The following is a 15,153-nucleotide window of genomic DNA, read 5'->3' on the forward strand; positions in this document are numbered from 1 at the left end:
TCCTGACTTTATATAGCTCCATTAGCTGTAATTTTCCTCTCGCAATTAGGAAGCGGCACGACCATAAAGCTGATATTGAAACTTGTTAGTAAGTTGCATATGATTTCATAACGCGTTTGCCTCTTACTTAACTGTTTCTTGCTCTGTAACTCAAAGCAATTGCAAAAAACTAGAAGAGTTTTATGGACTTGGCTGAGTGGAGGTTAGTTTAACCTCAGGTCAGTGCCAGCAAAGACCTCAGGCATGGAATGGAGCTCTTTGTTCACGCACAAATCCATTTTGCAAAGTCAAGAAGCTGCGGCAGAAAAAACCTGCAAAAATGGCTAGAAAACCACAAGAGAGCTGATTGACAGGCAGAGAGCAGCTCCTACTCCTAACGCCTGCCAAGGACAGAGCCAGCCCAGGGCAGGGTCCCCTCCTTCAAGGTTCAGCAGAGTCAGAACATCCCTCTTTTGTGTCTCCTATGGGAGGTGATGGACACAAGCGTGCAGCAAATGGGCAGCAGCTGATGAGCAGGGAAGGGAGAAGCACATCTGACATTGGAAGCTCCATATAAGAGGACTCCAAGCATGAATGATAACAGTGATGCCCAAACTGACTGGCGAGGGCATAGGGAGCAGGAGCAGCCCAGCCTCACTATAGATCAAGCTACCAGCAGTGTCAAGGCAAGTCAGAGGATGAAGGAATCAAGCTCCTTACAGACCCAAAGTTCACAGAAGACAAACAACAGTGTAAGGAAGTTCATATATCACGTGTGTGGCAACTTCATGTGCTATGCTGGAGGGTAAACTTAAGATTTATCAAGAGACTAGACATAAGGAAGAATTTCTTCACCATGAGAGTGGTGAGGCATTGGAACAGGTTGCCCAGGGAAGCTGTGGATGTGCCATCCCTGGAGATGTTCCAGGCCAGGTTGGATGGGGCCTTGGGCAGCCTGACCTGGTGGGACGTGTCTCTGCCCATGGCAGGGGGGTTGGAACTGGATGGGCTTTAAGGTCCCTTCCAACCCAAACTACTCCATGATTCTATAAATACACCCACATTAACCTTCAGATGAGATCAACAAAGCAGCTAAGATCCCAAAGCAAAGCCGGAGAGCGCTTTTGCCCATCAGCAGGTGGCAGGTAGGGGCGCAGCAGCAGGCACTGCCAGGCTGCCAAGGACCAGCCGCAGACAAATGTGGCAGGAGACATCCCAGCACTGCAGAGAGCAAGCTTTTAGCCTGGAACAGTCACAGCCAGTAAGACTGAAATAGGACCATTAAGATGCTCCCTAGGCAATCAGGCTGGATTTGCTTTTGCCTTCTTTCAATTCCATTATCTCTTGTCCATGCCTAATAACTTTTCTGCTGACCTGGTCCTGCAGTCCCGTAAATACTCAGCATCACGACCCAGTCCCCTCACGAGGTACGGCTCAGCCTGCCCAGACACGGTGGCATTTAGTCCAACCAGGTTTTATGGCAGGTCAGGTCCCTCTGGGCTCCTAACCGCTGTTATTTCAGCATCAATCAGCGGCACTTTGGGGAGGTCCTGCCCTGAACACGGTACGACACTTCCCTGAAACACGCCAAGTCCCAGGGAAATTCTTTTAAAAATGAATGAACGCTAATGTGCATTTAGGGCCCTGGAAAGAAAGATTTAAATGTTCCTGCTGATGTCAGTGGAAGCTGCTGGGACTCAGATGTTTCAGGAGCAGCCCTCTAGATGAAGATTGTGTGGTTGCTTTTGGGCATCGGAGCCAAGAAGAGTGTACTGCTATCAGCAGGTCAGAGAGGAAACAGAAAGGCATTCCGGCACCCTGAAAAGAGACTCAAGATGACAACAATAAAAAAAAAAAAAAGAAGCTGACATCAAAGTGGAAGTGCTCCTGTGCCTGCACTGGCAGCTGCACCCCAGAAACAAGCTCCCCTTCTGCTGCTGCGAGGCTTTCGGGTGGAGGATGGAGAGCACGTTCTTCAGAGCAGCGCCTGAAGCCGAGGACCAAGGTGCTCACAGCAAATGTGGAGACGCCAGATGGAGATTTCTGGAAGCATCTAAAACCAACTCAAACCAGGAATCTAAGAAAGGCTTCAGCCAGAACCACCAGTAACTTCCAGGGCTCTGGAGGAATAGCTTTCCACCGTACTTTCTCTAACTTCACAAATACCTACGACAAGAGCAAACACAGAAGCTTATGACCAAGCCCAGCACTCACAACCTAATGTATTTCATGCATTTCTTTGGAAAAACCCCAATATCAACTTCTATTTCACTTGTGATACACCAGACCAGTCAAAGTTTACAGTAGCTGATACCACTAATCTACTGGAACCGTGGATTACTCGGCCTCATTTCCCCTCGCAGACACAGCCTGTTGGCATCAGCTGAAAATCCAGCAACTCTTTTCCAACAACGCAGATGAAATGGCAACAGCACATTAGCCACCCAGCCTGCTTTCATGGGAAAGGAATCACAAAATCTGTTCTTACTGGAGCGAAGCTTCAGCGTTAAAGACAGAATCTGCAGATCTTCAATATATTTAGAGAGGCTTATTTCTCTCTTTTCTCCCAAAACAACTGTACCCATCTCATCCCTGATGCTTTGAAAAGAGGTGTATTCTGAGAGAGACGCTTGGATTACCTTCGTAGGTTGCTTTGAATCCCAGCAAGTTGCTGACGCTGTCTGTCTGGAAGAGGAGCCACATCTGGTGGTGGGTGCTAACGATGAGATCGGGGACCGTGGTGCCTGTCAAGCTGTAAAAATGAGTAGGAACAAGTAAAGAGCTCGTATCTCTCCCAAAATTTATTTTCCTACCAAAACAAAGACCACATACACCTCTGCGGGAGAAGAAAACAGCAAGAGCAATGCCAACACAATTAAGAATAAGCCCAAACCAGAATACTGTCCAAAAACCTGATGGATTTTCAAGACTGATGAGCCTCTCGGTGCGTTCCTGCACATTCCCTAAGCAACAAGCCTTCTACCGTAGCTGAGAGCCTGTGAGTTATTACCGTCATCACTATAATAAGTACAATTTGGTACCATTATTACAATATATTATCCAGCATCAATAGTGGCAATTTCCTTTCTAACTGAAGCAAAACATAAGCAAACAAATAAAACTCCCAGAACCCACAGTGGCGACTGAGTCCTCTTAACTGCCTCGAGAGGCATTTTCTGGTATTAGAAAAAAAATACTTTCACCACATTCTCCACTACATTCCTGTCCTGACAGAGGAGTTTCCACAAAGATCTCCAAAAAGCCCTGGAAGATGAAGCAGGAGATTCTGCTGAACGCCCTGTGAGCCCTTGAAGAGCGTCAGTGGCCCAGGCACTACAGGATGATCAGGACACTGCCTTCCCCTTCAAGGATGCTCCTGGGAGAGCCAAAGAGTTTACAAAAATGCCACTGATATATCGGTATTAATGAGCTGTGTGTGGCTCATTCAGCCCTTGGGATTAATCACTTCGCTGCAGCTCAACACAGCTTTAGAGCTTTAACCCCTGCCCACACACGCACCCGCGCAGGCACTCACACACACACGCCTGCTTGGAGCACGGCTCCTTCCCTCCCCTCTGCTTCTGCAAACAGAGGAGCTGCGTGGGCAGGGATCGTTACTACGGAGCAGGAGTCTGGTGTTGCCTGTCTCGGCAGTGGCGTTTAGCTCTGTTTTTACACCGTTTCTGCCAAGGTATCATATGTGATAAATTTATAAATTACCCTAAGTGCAACCACTGCGAGCGCATCCGTGTTTTTTCTTTTCCTGAAGTGTTTGCTTAAATCCAAACACATCCATATGGATGGGTACGGCTTCTGCCTCGCACCGTTCTCCAGCACAGCAGCAGTACCTGAAAGGCTTCTTAGAATCATAGAATCATTTTAAGTGCACCAGGGACTACAAAACACATGAAATCAGTCACTGCTTAAGCGCTGGCTGTAGAAGCTGGAGTGTGCTGTTCCCTGAAATCACAATTCTTGTCTCCCAAGCCCATCAAAGCTCTCCCAGTTCTGCCCCACCTTTGCTCTGCTCTTGATTTGTCCTGGATCAGAAATTGTATTGATCACAGTGCTGGTAAATTAAGAAGTAATCTTGTTTTCATGACTGTTTTGCATCCAGAGAGTTTGATGAGGAGCACAGAAGTGCTACTGTTGATTCTTCTCAAGTTATTTAAGCAGCAGACGGGCAGGAATGAGGAACAGACCAAGAGACAAACCTTCAGAAAAAGGCGCTTCAAAGGTTTTTGCACGCTCTCCCATCCCGCTTTAACAAGCTGAATGATTGATCTGGGTGCTTGTTACTTTAGGGAATAAAATCCTCTCTGCAAGTCAGAAAGCTCAGCCTAACAATCTGTTATGTTCTCCGAGATGCATTTTACAGGGATGTGAGCGAGACTGGAAACAAATGGTCCCTCATACCTCAGTTTGGGAAAACGTCTGCTGCTTTGCACGCCGATGCAAATGTATTTCTTGAATTGAAAGGCTGCAGGACTGAGATCCTCAAGAAGAGCCAAGAATAAATGAAGAGCAGTAAGAAAAGTGAACTCCTGTCTTTGACAGAGCTAGGTTTCTGCATGCTGATTCCTCAAAAACCCTACAGCTTGTATCCAATGGATACATGAACTTGCCTGACAGCAGGCAAGGGGCAGCTATTGCTGAGAAAAGCTGTTCATGGGCTTCCAACCACATACATTACAAATGGAGTACTTCTGTGGTCTTATGCATTTCGCTTGTTTTCAAATTATCCTCCCAGATTAAAAATAAAAACAAATTAATTTCCCTGTTTAGATTAGCATCAGCGATTCAACGGGAAGTCCTCCTGCTCTGGGAGAAGACACCACATGCTGCACCTTGTGTGGACAGTCTCAGCCATCCCGAATCCACATCAACAACGTGTCGAATAGCTAATGCAGAGTGAGAAAATGTGGAATGAATAAAATCGAACCTATGAAAATCTTCATGGGCTTTAGGCAAACAGAAAGGGATGGAATGAGAAATCATTTCAGCAAGTTATTACAAACTACTCCCCTGGCGGTAATTTGCACATTTTGACCAATCAGTTGTGAAATGTTCTGTGACACTTTAATTACAAACACTTCTGCAATAACCAGACTTTACATTTACATACACTGCAGATTAGGGTTCCTGCCCTAAGCATCACCGACCTTCACGTTTGGAAAATAAACGTATCGGAAAATGGATCTCGGAGAAAAAGCGATTTTTGGAAAGACAAACACCAAGATAAGTGAAAACGGAGTGGGAGGCTGATTCATGTGGAAAAACAAGTGAAGAGGAGGAATTAAAAAACACAAAATGAAATACTCTCTTCCAGTTGGAAAGAGTACAGCAGCTTTGAGAGAGCTGTTTGCTCTTATACATTTTTCATTAGACAGAGAAGAAGGGAGTCTCTCAAGCTAAGACATTAAAGCTAGAAGCTGGTGGCCCTGGCTCCAACACTTTGTTCATCATTTCAAATATTCCTTTTGAATGTCGTGGTGACTTTTCCCTGCTCCTGCTCCGGTACCTGGCCTTGCAAGCATCCTCAAGAGGTTTAAGAGGTTGAGAAACACGATTGGCTTACGCCTTCACTCACAAGAGCCAAATGACATCCCAAGGTGGCAAGAAGCTGCACTTCCAGCTGTGATAGAATCACAGAATAACCAGGTTGGAAGAGACCCACCAGATCATCGAGTCAGGACATGAAGACAGTCAGCAGCACGTCTGGGCTCAGGAACATGGAGAAAAAATGCCTTGAGGTGCTCAAAGCTGCCCTGACGTCAGGAAGCTCAGGCAAGAGCAAACTTTGCCACAGCACAGCACCATGCACGACCCTAGCTTTGCTCCGCACTCAGGCTCCCCCCACTATTCACCCACGCGCTGGGGGGGCTGTACCTGCACCTTTGTGCTCACAGTGCCGAACTGCATCACTCGGAACAGATGTGCTGAGAGCAAAAGAGATTTCCTCGAGTACTGAAACCTATCCTGAGGTCCAAAACAGCTTTTAAATTTTGATTTGCATAAAGCCGTGCAGTATTTTACTTCAACAGTTCAGATTTCTGCCTGATTTGCGTTTACTTTTGTTCCAAATGCGGAGTTCACTCAGCTCCATGGGCAGCCACAGACAGAGGCAGCTCAAGAGAAACGAAGCAAAGAGGAAAAAGCCCTTCTATAAGCTGAAGCCAAAGAGAATGCGATGAGGGAACAACAAACCAAGAACATTCAGCTCCACCATAAACAGCAAACAGCATATGAACCACCCAGCGAGTAGACTGGGACTCTCCATCCAAACACACCGGCTACATCTCGCGAGGCAAAGCTGAGGTGTGGGGGCTTGTGGGGACAAAGGACACACTACTTACACGTAAAGCACAGTTTTCTGGTCTCCAACTTGTCCTCCATCCCCCACTGTCAGGGTGTCATATCCTCTTTCTAGTTCAAATTCTTCAAAGGTGAGTTTGATAACCTGGCAAAGATGCAGCACGTTAATATGAGTCAACTGCCACGGTAGCCAGCAGATCCTCTTGTCTTGTGTATTTATCTGTTTGTCTATCGAAGAGCAATTTCTAAGAGCATTAATATCTCCAGGACATCACCAGAGGTGACCGTCCTCACTTTTTATAGCACTGGAGCCCTTCTTCCCAGACAGACTGAGCTCTTACTGAAATTACCTCTCAGATTTTTCTGCTTTATCTATTGATTTTCTAGATGACTTTATTGATAAAGATGTGTGTGCTGGGATTTCAGCATGCTTTTTTCACCGGGTTCTGCTACCATTTCTTTCGTTAACCTGTGATTATGGTGATGGGTTTGAACGTGCACACAGGCAGCGTGCTTGTTACATTCAACTTTCTTCTGCTCCATGTTGCTCAGAAAGCTCCCAAGGTTTTCAGACCTTCTGTCTGACCAAGAAAGGCTTTGTGTGAATTAATTGCTCAAGGAAATTGTTTCAAGCTGCCTGCAAACACAATTAGCATCATATCTGTCCACAAATGCTTGTGTTTGCTCTCCTGCTCCATCCCATCCTTCCACTCTACTCGATTTTCCAGTCTCCTCCAGGCACTGCTTCGGAGTAGAGGGCCCACAGAAGCCAAGACGTTTGTGTTCCAAGTCTCTTGGCTGCTTTTGTAACCTATCCATCTCAAATAACTGAAAATCACAATGCAATGTAGGGGACAAAGGTCCTAATCCAGCCTCAGACAGCACAGACAAACAGAAAAGGAATAGAGCTTAATTTACAGGAGAGCTTTACGCTCACAACACCGGTAAAAATCAATGGCAGCTTTGCTTCTTAGAGCTTTTTAACTGATAGGATTCAGGAAGGCTCTTAAACACATGGATGCACTCAGATCTTTGTCCACGTGCCTATAAGAGTATTAAATTTCCTAACTTTTAACAAACTAATTTACTAAATTTAGGTTCACGCTATGCTATTTCACATAGCATAGAAGTTACCATCAACAAGAAGGACCTACACGTGTGCCAAGCCCCACAGAAACATGGAACCATCCTACACCCTTGGGGCAAGGACACGAGGCATCGGAAAACTAACAGCTTTGTCCTAAAATTTCCTGTCTGTTATCAAAGTGGCATCTCCTGCAAACTCCTGCAATCACAGAGGGGTAACACTCCCAAAGCTAAAGCCAAAAGCAACAATTAACAGCATTATATTAAACATGGGCGTGTTGTGAGTCTCTTTGAGGCTGTTGTGGACCCTCCAGGGAGATGACGAGACTTTTCTGTCAAAAGCTACTCAACTTCAACTTTCTTCAGTAAGAAAACAGGTTAAGTTAGATGTCAAATGCTATAAGAGGGCTTTAAAAATAATAAGTGTATATATAGCCCAGATGGAACTGCCACGTGATACCATCTTCTACATAGAAACACAAGATTTTTCAAATGCATAGAAAAGTCAATCAGATATTTTAGCTGTGCCGTTCTGAAAATCAAGTATCACCCAAAATCCCCACGATGGTGAAACAGGCCTGTATGATGCTTCCTACAAGTTGGGAACCATTAATTTTAGTCGTAATACCGAAATATTAACCTGTGCAGCTTATTATTAAACCATGTAATGATGGAATAATGTAATTAATACAATGAACACACTGCTGTAAAATGGCACACATCATTAATTAAGTCAGTCATTCAAGTAAGTGGCCTTCTAAGGAGTCTGACCCTAATTAAATAACTAATTACATTCTAGTGAATTGAAGACTCTAACCCAGTGGCACAGGAACAGGATGCTGAATACAATATTTATTTATCCATTTTCCTATTTTCCTTTTGGTCTGAAAGCTGAAAATTATTTAATGATTCATTAAGCAACAAGAGACCTACCAGGACACATAAATACAGGGATGACACAAACCCTCACTTCTAAGCTGCTGAAATGATAGGAAGCAATTAGTAAACTCAAGAGAACAGGCTGGAATGTGACACTTGATTGCAAGGCTTTCTACTGCAAAATGATGTGAAGTACAGAAACATTCATATGAAAACAACCACAATAACTCTCTCCAAGGAGAGCAGCCCCTCTTGCAGTTTATTCCAAAGCTTTACAGGCAGCATTACCCATTCCCCCCTCCAACTCCGCCCCAGTCTCAAGCATCTGGAACACATAGAATCATGGAAGGGTTTGGGTCAGAAGGGACCTCAAACCCATCCAGTCCCACCCCTGCCCTGGGCAGGGACACCTCCCACTGGATCCCGTTGGTCCAAGCCCCATCCAACCTGGCCTTGAATCCCTCCAGGGATGGGGCAGCCACCCTTGCTCTGGGCAACCTGGGCCAGGGCCTCCCCACCCTCAGAGGAAAACATTTCTTCCCAAGATCTCATCTCAATCTCCCCTCTTTCAGCTGAAAACTGCCCCCCCGTTCATCCTATCCCTGCAATCCCTGACCAAAAGCTCCTCCCCAGCTTTCCTGGAGCCCCTTTCCATACTGGAAGCTGCTCCCTTCTTTTCCTCAGGCTCTCTCAAGCCCAGCTTTCCCAGCCTGGCCTCATCTCTCTCCCCTTGGGATGGATCACTCCATGGAGGGGTCTATCTCTCTCTGCTGAGGACACAAGAAGCTTTATTTGGCAAGCTAGGCTCCAGGTGAGAGTAACCCCCCAGAGAAATATCATCCAGCAACACCCATTATGTCAAGAAGGTTCAGAAATAGTTTTAATGCAAATTCACCAATTACCATATGCATGTCTCAGTTCCCAGGTGATTTATTTCTCTGCTGCGGTTGAAATTAATTCCCAAGGCACTGGCAACTAGCAAAAAACCTACATACCCTGAATATCCCACACAGGTTTGATGTCACCCTCGGTATAGAAGATAATTCCAAGCTGTCAACTGAAGAGCACTCTGCCCTTAAACTATTTATGGAGGGTTCTGAGCAAACTTGGAGGGGATTACGTAGCGCAGGGAATCTGGCTCACAGTTCATTTCAAATATAGAACGGATGACTTGCAAGTGAGTTCTGAACTCGACTCAGTGGTTTTCCCATTGCTCATATTAAAAGCTTCATATAACAGGACCTGATCCAAGGACCACTCAAGTCAATGAAATGATTACCACCGAATTCAGCAGGCGTCAGCTCAGGCCCGTAATGCTTTTACCTTCAAGTATTTTACAGGCATGTTAATTAATTTATCTTCACCTCCTTCCCCTGTCCATGCTCGGGGATGCACAGCGATGAGATCATCCCCTCCGCTCCCATCGGCAACGTGAGTTGGGGGAGGGAATTCTCCAATTTAGCAACATGTTCCTTACACAGAGAGTGCTCTAAGTCAGCAGGAGATCTGTGTGGACTTCTCAGAGGCTGCACCACGTGAGTTGTTAGGCAGTGATCCCAGCGACTGAGCTGGCATCAAAACTCACACACCAGCCTCTCTCAATACCGCGCTGGGTCAGGCATGTGTAGCTTCTCCAAAGTAATTAGTCACAGAACGAGAGGAAATGGCCTCAAGTCACTTTGGGGAGGTTTAGATTGGATATTAGGAAAAAAATCTTTACTGACAGAGGGATGAAGCCCTGGCAGAGGCTGCCCAGGGCAGTGGTGGACTCTCCATCCCTGGAGGGCTTCAAAAAATGTGTGGCCATGGCCCTTCGGGATGTGGTTTAGCAGGCACGGTGAGATTGAGTTGATGGTTGGACTGGATGAACTTGAAGGTCTTTTACAACCTTAATGATTTCATGATTCTATTTAAGCTGCCATGCTGGCCTACGGAGCCACCTGAGAAGTGGTGCTGGCCAACAGGAATTGCCTGTGCTGGGGAATCTACTTCCCTTTTAGTAATTACTTCAATTAGCTGGTCCTGTCTGCACAACTTTGGATTCTGGAGCCTTGATGAATCCTCTAAACAGCAGAAAACACTAAGGGCAATTATTTGTTTCCATTGATTCCCATCTTCCCAATGAGTTCCAGAAGGAAGCCCGCACCTTGTCTGGGCTCCTGAGACCCCACAGAGCCTCCCGTGCTGCTCCTACAAAGGAAGAGCAGCAGCTCACCTCAGAACAAGCACACGAGGAACAAGCAGGCACAGCAGTGGCTTTCTCAAAACAATCAGGGCAGCCCTCTCAACCCTCCCTGCTTCAAAGAGATGGAGAGCTGTTCCCTATCTGTAAATTATGCTTCCAGGATGAAACATCCAAAACCCAGAAACATTTTATAATCTGATATTATTAATCAACTGTTTATCACTTCAAAGAAAACGGCTGTCTCTCTGCGGTTAACACAAGTGGCTGCTCCGATCAATCCTTCCTTATTTCAGTTGTGCTGCACCTCTGCACTGTGTGATGTCGCAGCCTATGGAGCATAAACTGCGGTTTCTTTTGCTATTGAATCTCTGCTCCAAGCTGAGAAATACTGAAATGAATGGATATTGCCAATTTCAGTCCCTTTTATCTTTATGAAAGCTAAGGATCAGGACTTGCAGACTCTGTTTTCTAATCAAAGCTTATTATTGCACAGGTTTAAAAGCTGAGGATGACAACTCATCGGGGGAAGGAAGAGGAGAAACCTTCCAGAAGTAGAAATTCACAAAGACAGCATGGTTTTGGGAAACAGGAGAGTCTGCTCAGGAAGATCATGAAAAGAGAGGCTCACCCCATCACACCACTAAGAGAGAAGAAGGGAAGTTTGTGCACAAGGCTGGCAGAAAAACAAATGGCCAGAGCTGAAGATTAGACTGAATATTCAACATGAAACCAACGGGACGAAGGGTCAATGAACCAGTGGACATGGCCAATAAGCATCTCTTGACAAGTGATTGCCATCTCTTCCTCCATCATTTGTACCAGAAAACCCAAATGGAAGCACATCAGTGTACGTCACACCCTGGGCATGGCTCCATCTAACCCACTGCAGCTTCTCTCCAAACCATTTTACATTATATATATGCAGAACCAGGATTTTGCTGGTCCTTGAAGAACAAAGATGCACAAAAATAAAGATACGTGTAATACACGTACCACAGCCTGGGATGTAGTCCTACCCAGGCAGGGCGCACCCAAAGGTCTGCAGGCCAGAGGCTGAAAAACACAGCTGACACTTGAGCAGTGAGAGCTGCTGCTACACGTGGTCTGTTCCCCACTTGCACATTACCCTGATGAAGAAGAACCTCCTGGGTCTGATTAACAAGTAAATCACTCCTAATAGGTCAGCACTGAACACTGTCCTGATTCCACACTCATTTCCCAGGATTCAAGTCACTACTACGATCCTGTGCAGCCAAACCAAGGCATCCGCTGGATGAAATGACCAGCTAATGACAGCCCTTTAGATACAGACTCATTCCGCAACTGGAACATAGGAATACTCCTCATTAAAATCATAATCCACCAGCAATCTGCACTTATTAAAGACTTGAACTGAGGAGAGAGAAGCAGAACTGGAGGGCGCTCCAGAGGGAGGCGAAGCACTGGAGGGGAGAGTATGAGATACCATCTCATCAGCAGTAGCAAACAGGCTACAACTGCAGGAGGTTGCCAGCGTTTTTAAAGACCGTAACAATTTCTAGCTAAAGGAGATCCTGGGATGCTAACGTGTGTGTGAAATGCCTTCCTTGGATAAGCAGCAAAAGGCAGAGTGCCAAATGTAGGACTGCCCAGAGGCAAGGACCAAGGCCTAACTGACGGAATAAGCACATGAGCTCAGTGCTGGCATGCAAGATTTGCTCATGAGCTTATGGAGATGATTTTAGTAGGAATCCAGGTACCAAAAAGAATGAAACTTGTCATCTTCTGAGAGCAGAAGATGGTGAATAACACCTCAGAAAGAGGATTATGAGCTACACAGCAAAGTAACTACTGTTCTTGTGTTCTCACACCGATCTGGTGAATAGGAACAGGCTGAGTTTGCAGGAATGGGAAAAGCTACAAGACACGGAACGTTGCCCTCCCTGAACCAGCAGAACATGGAAGGGACTTGATCTTGCAAAGGCCTAGCCAGTCAAGCTTTGCTCTCTCTGCAATCAGCAGCAACAGACCTGAGTCACACACAGAGACCAGTGGGGGTAGAAAATCCCCACCAACCTCCCCTCTTCCAAACCTCGGTGAACACAGGAGGGCCTTGTTTATAGATCTGCAATATCGCATCAACAGTAGTCGATGAACCATGCCTCACTCGTTCTCTGGGGGCCAAAATCCCTGTTGGAGAGGGGCCAGCCACCGGGCAAGAGGAAGCCATCAGCATTCCTGGCACAGCCGTCCTGCCCCACCGGAGAGTCGGTTAATGAGATGCTTTGCTAAGCTGTTTGGCTTTTCACCATTATTCACGCCAAGATATCAAAGAGGTTTCGATTAAAAATAATTACATTCACTTTTAATTACATCCTTTAACAAAATGAATTTTCAGCAGAGAGGGAATGCAAGTGTTGTGGTCTTTAAAGACAGTTTAGGGGCAAGCGGAAGAAGCCTGTTGGGGGAGAAGGGGGCACAACATCAGAAACAGAAACCTGGATGGCTAAATATCAGAGAAGAGTCCTCTGGAGAAACATAACTGTACAATATTTCAACTGAGGCACTAGACTAATGACATGGAGACGCATCTGCAAGACCTACCTTGGCTGGATTGAGCGCAGTGATGACCCACACGCAGTAGGCGTTGTTATCATACTGCACAGGGTAGTTGGGAGAAGTTATCACACCGCTGGGACCACGAAGGTACGTGTCACACATCCTAGCTGCGAAGAAGAAAACATGACAGATGCGGGGTGAGGTGTCTTAGCTCCAGGACGTACACCGTACTCTGTTTATGGAGACGAGAGCAGAAGAGACGCATACAGCATGGAGGTGCAGGCAAACTAAAAAACACTGCCCTGTGTTGTTTCCACTAGCCAAAAGATTTGTTTTGTTCTATGTAACATCAGAGATGAATTGATGAGGGGGGTGTTCCCCGGGGCTATCAAACAGATGGACCACCAGCTCAACCCAAATAAGCCCATTCTCTAGCAGTCAGACCAGTTTTTTTTATTTTTCACTGTATTAAAGCCCTCACAGAAATACTTATGCATCCAGGAAAATGAAAGCAACCACATGGAATACTCCAGCTAAGATACTGCTCCTTTTTCATGTCCACAGAAGGTCACTTTCCCTTCCTCACTGCAGGTGAAAACCAACACTGCGGAGCAAGTATTTATTAGGTATGGGCTGACCTCATTCTGACACCAGCCTGGACTCAGAACCAAAGTAGCAGCTCAACCTCGTATCTCAAAGACATCTTAAGTAAAGCAGAAGCTGAAAAGTGCTTAAGCAGGGAAATGTTTGCCTGTGGTATTCCTTTGATATAATATTTAACCAGAAAATGTAAAGAACAGCATCCTGGTTTTGTAACAGCTTCTGCTGTTGTGAGGGATCCGCAAAATTAATTTATCTCCAATCCCAAAGGAGCCGTATTTGCACATGTAGCATCTGGAAGGCTTTTTCACTCTCTGAATAGCAGTAAAGCATGAAAAAATTATCTCCTGGCCAAACTGACTACAAAGGTAGCCACAAGGGAACACAAGCAACACTGAGAAGCAGCTCAGGAAGGAGCTGAGCGCATCTATCCATGATGCTTAAACCTCATCGGACCCCAGCCTGTCCCACGTGTCCATCCTACCATACAGAAAAAGGTAAATCCCATTATTCCCGTTTGAAAAGTGGGAAACGGGAGCATAAAGGGGTTAAGTGAGTCTGCCCAGGACCTGGAGGGAACCTGCTGTATATGGGGAGGCTGAAAACCAGTCTCCCAACAGTGGCAAGGGGTGTGATCACTGGGTACCAGGAATTGGTTAAAAGCTGGCTCCTCGGGCACCCCGATTTCTGCCATCTGAGAGAAACTCAACACCCTATAACAAAATGGAACAAAAAGAAAAAAGCAGTCTAAAACTGAAAGAAAAGGTAAATAGAAAACATCCATAAAGAAAAAAACCAAACCCAAAAGTTAGTAGTTAAAGTAAAAAACTAAGTTGATTCATAGAACCATAATAATGCAGGCAAATCCTTTCTTATCTCTTGCAGGAGGACATCATAAATTTCCTTTATAGTGTCACACATTTATGCCAAATATCCTCTTACACTGATTCAATTTATTCCAGGCTTGTTTCAAGAATTAGATGGGATTCCAATGCTTTGAAAAAATCTTCAGATGAAATTAAAGAAAAAAAGAACTGCAAAAATACCAATTTATGACTTTAAGAGCTTTAGAGGGATTTAATTAAAAATATTACAAGTTGTTAATTATTAGCATTACAAATATCACAATTATGCATGCCACTTTTTAGGGAGAGGGGGAATGAAAACAAGATAGCCAAGGGCAAAATGGGCATTAATATTGTTTTGGCTGAAAGACATCACCATCCACTCATGGCCGGGCACGGGATAATGGGTTAGGGTTAGGAACCACAGTCTCAGTAATCCCACCCCACTGCCTCCTAGCAGCAAGTTCCATTTAACAGAATCTCCCTCCTTCTCAGCTTTGCCTGACTTGGTTTTGGGCTTTCACCTTTTCTCCCCTCTCCTCCTTAGCTGATAAAAAGAAATGCCTGGAATAGAGAGAAGAGAAGGGGACAGAAAGCATTGGGAAGAGAGGACCACGTAGTACATGGGTATGAGGGATACTACCACAATCCATATGGTCCAGGGCTAATACCTAATAATATTATTCATATTATTATGGATATTGTTCACATCATTATGAATAGCTT

At 45.4% G+C, this 15,153-nt stretch overlaps 1 protein-coding gene across 3 annotated transcripts in view; it reads right to left on the reverse strand.

Moving 5' to 3' along the window:
• Positions 1 to 15,153, reverse strand: part of CSMD2 (CUB and Sushi multiple domains 2) — a 277,897-nt gene that overhangs the window by 127,890 nt on the left and 134,854 nt on the right. For 2 of the 3 annotated variants that reach the window (XM_069875476.1, XM_069875479.1), the window contains 3 exons: positions 13,028 to 13,149; positions 6,336 to 6,439; positions 2,619 to 2,731 (listed from right to left, as the gene is read on the reverse strand). The exons of the other annotated variant lie outside the window; for it this stretch is intronic. In XM_069875476.1, coding sequence (XP_069731577.1) covers positions 2,619 to 2,731; positions 6,336 to 6,439; positions 13,028 to 13,149 — 339 coding nt within the window. The remainder of the gene's footprint in view (positions 1 to 2,618; positions 2,732 to 6,335; positions 6,440 to 13,027; positions 13,150 to 15,153) is intronic. 3 annotated transcript variants of the gene reach the window in all.

Source organism: Phaenicophaeus curvirostris, chromosome 23 (genome assembly GCF_032191515.1).
Source record: "Phaenicophaeus curvirostris isolate KB17595 chromosome 23, BPBGC_Pcur_1.0, whole genome shotgun sequence".
NCBI lineage: Eukaryota > Metazoa > Chordata > Aves > Cuculiformes > Cuculidae > Phaenicophaeus > Phaenicophaeus curvirostris.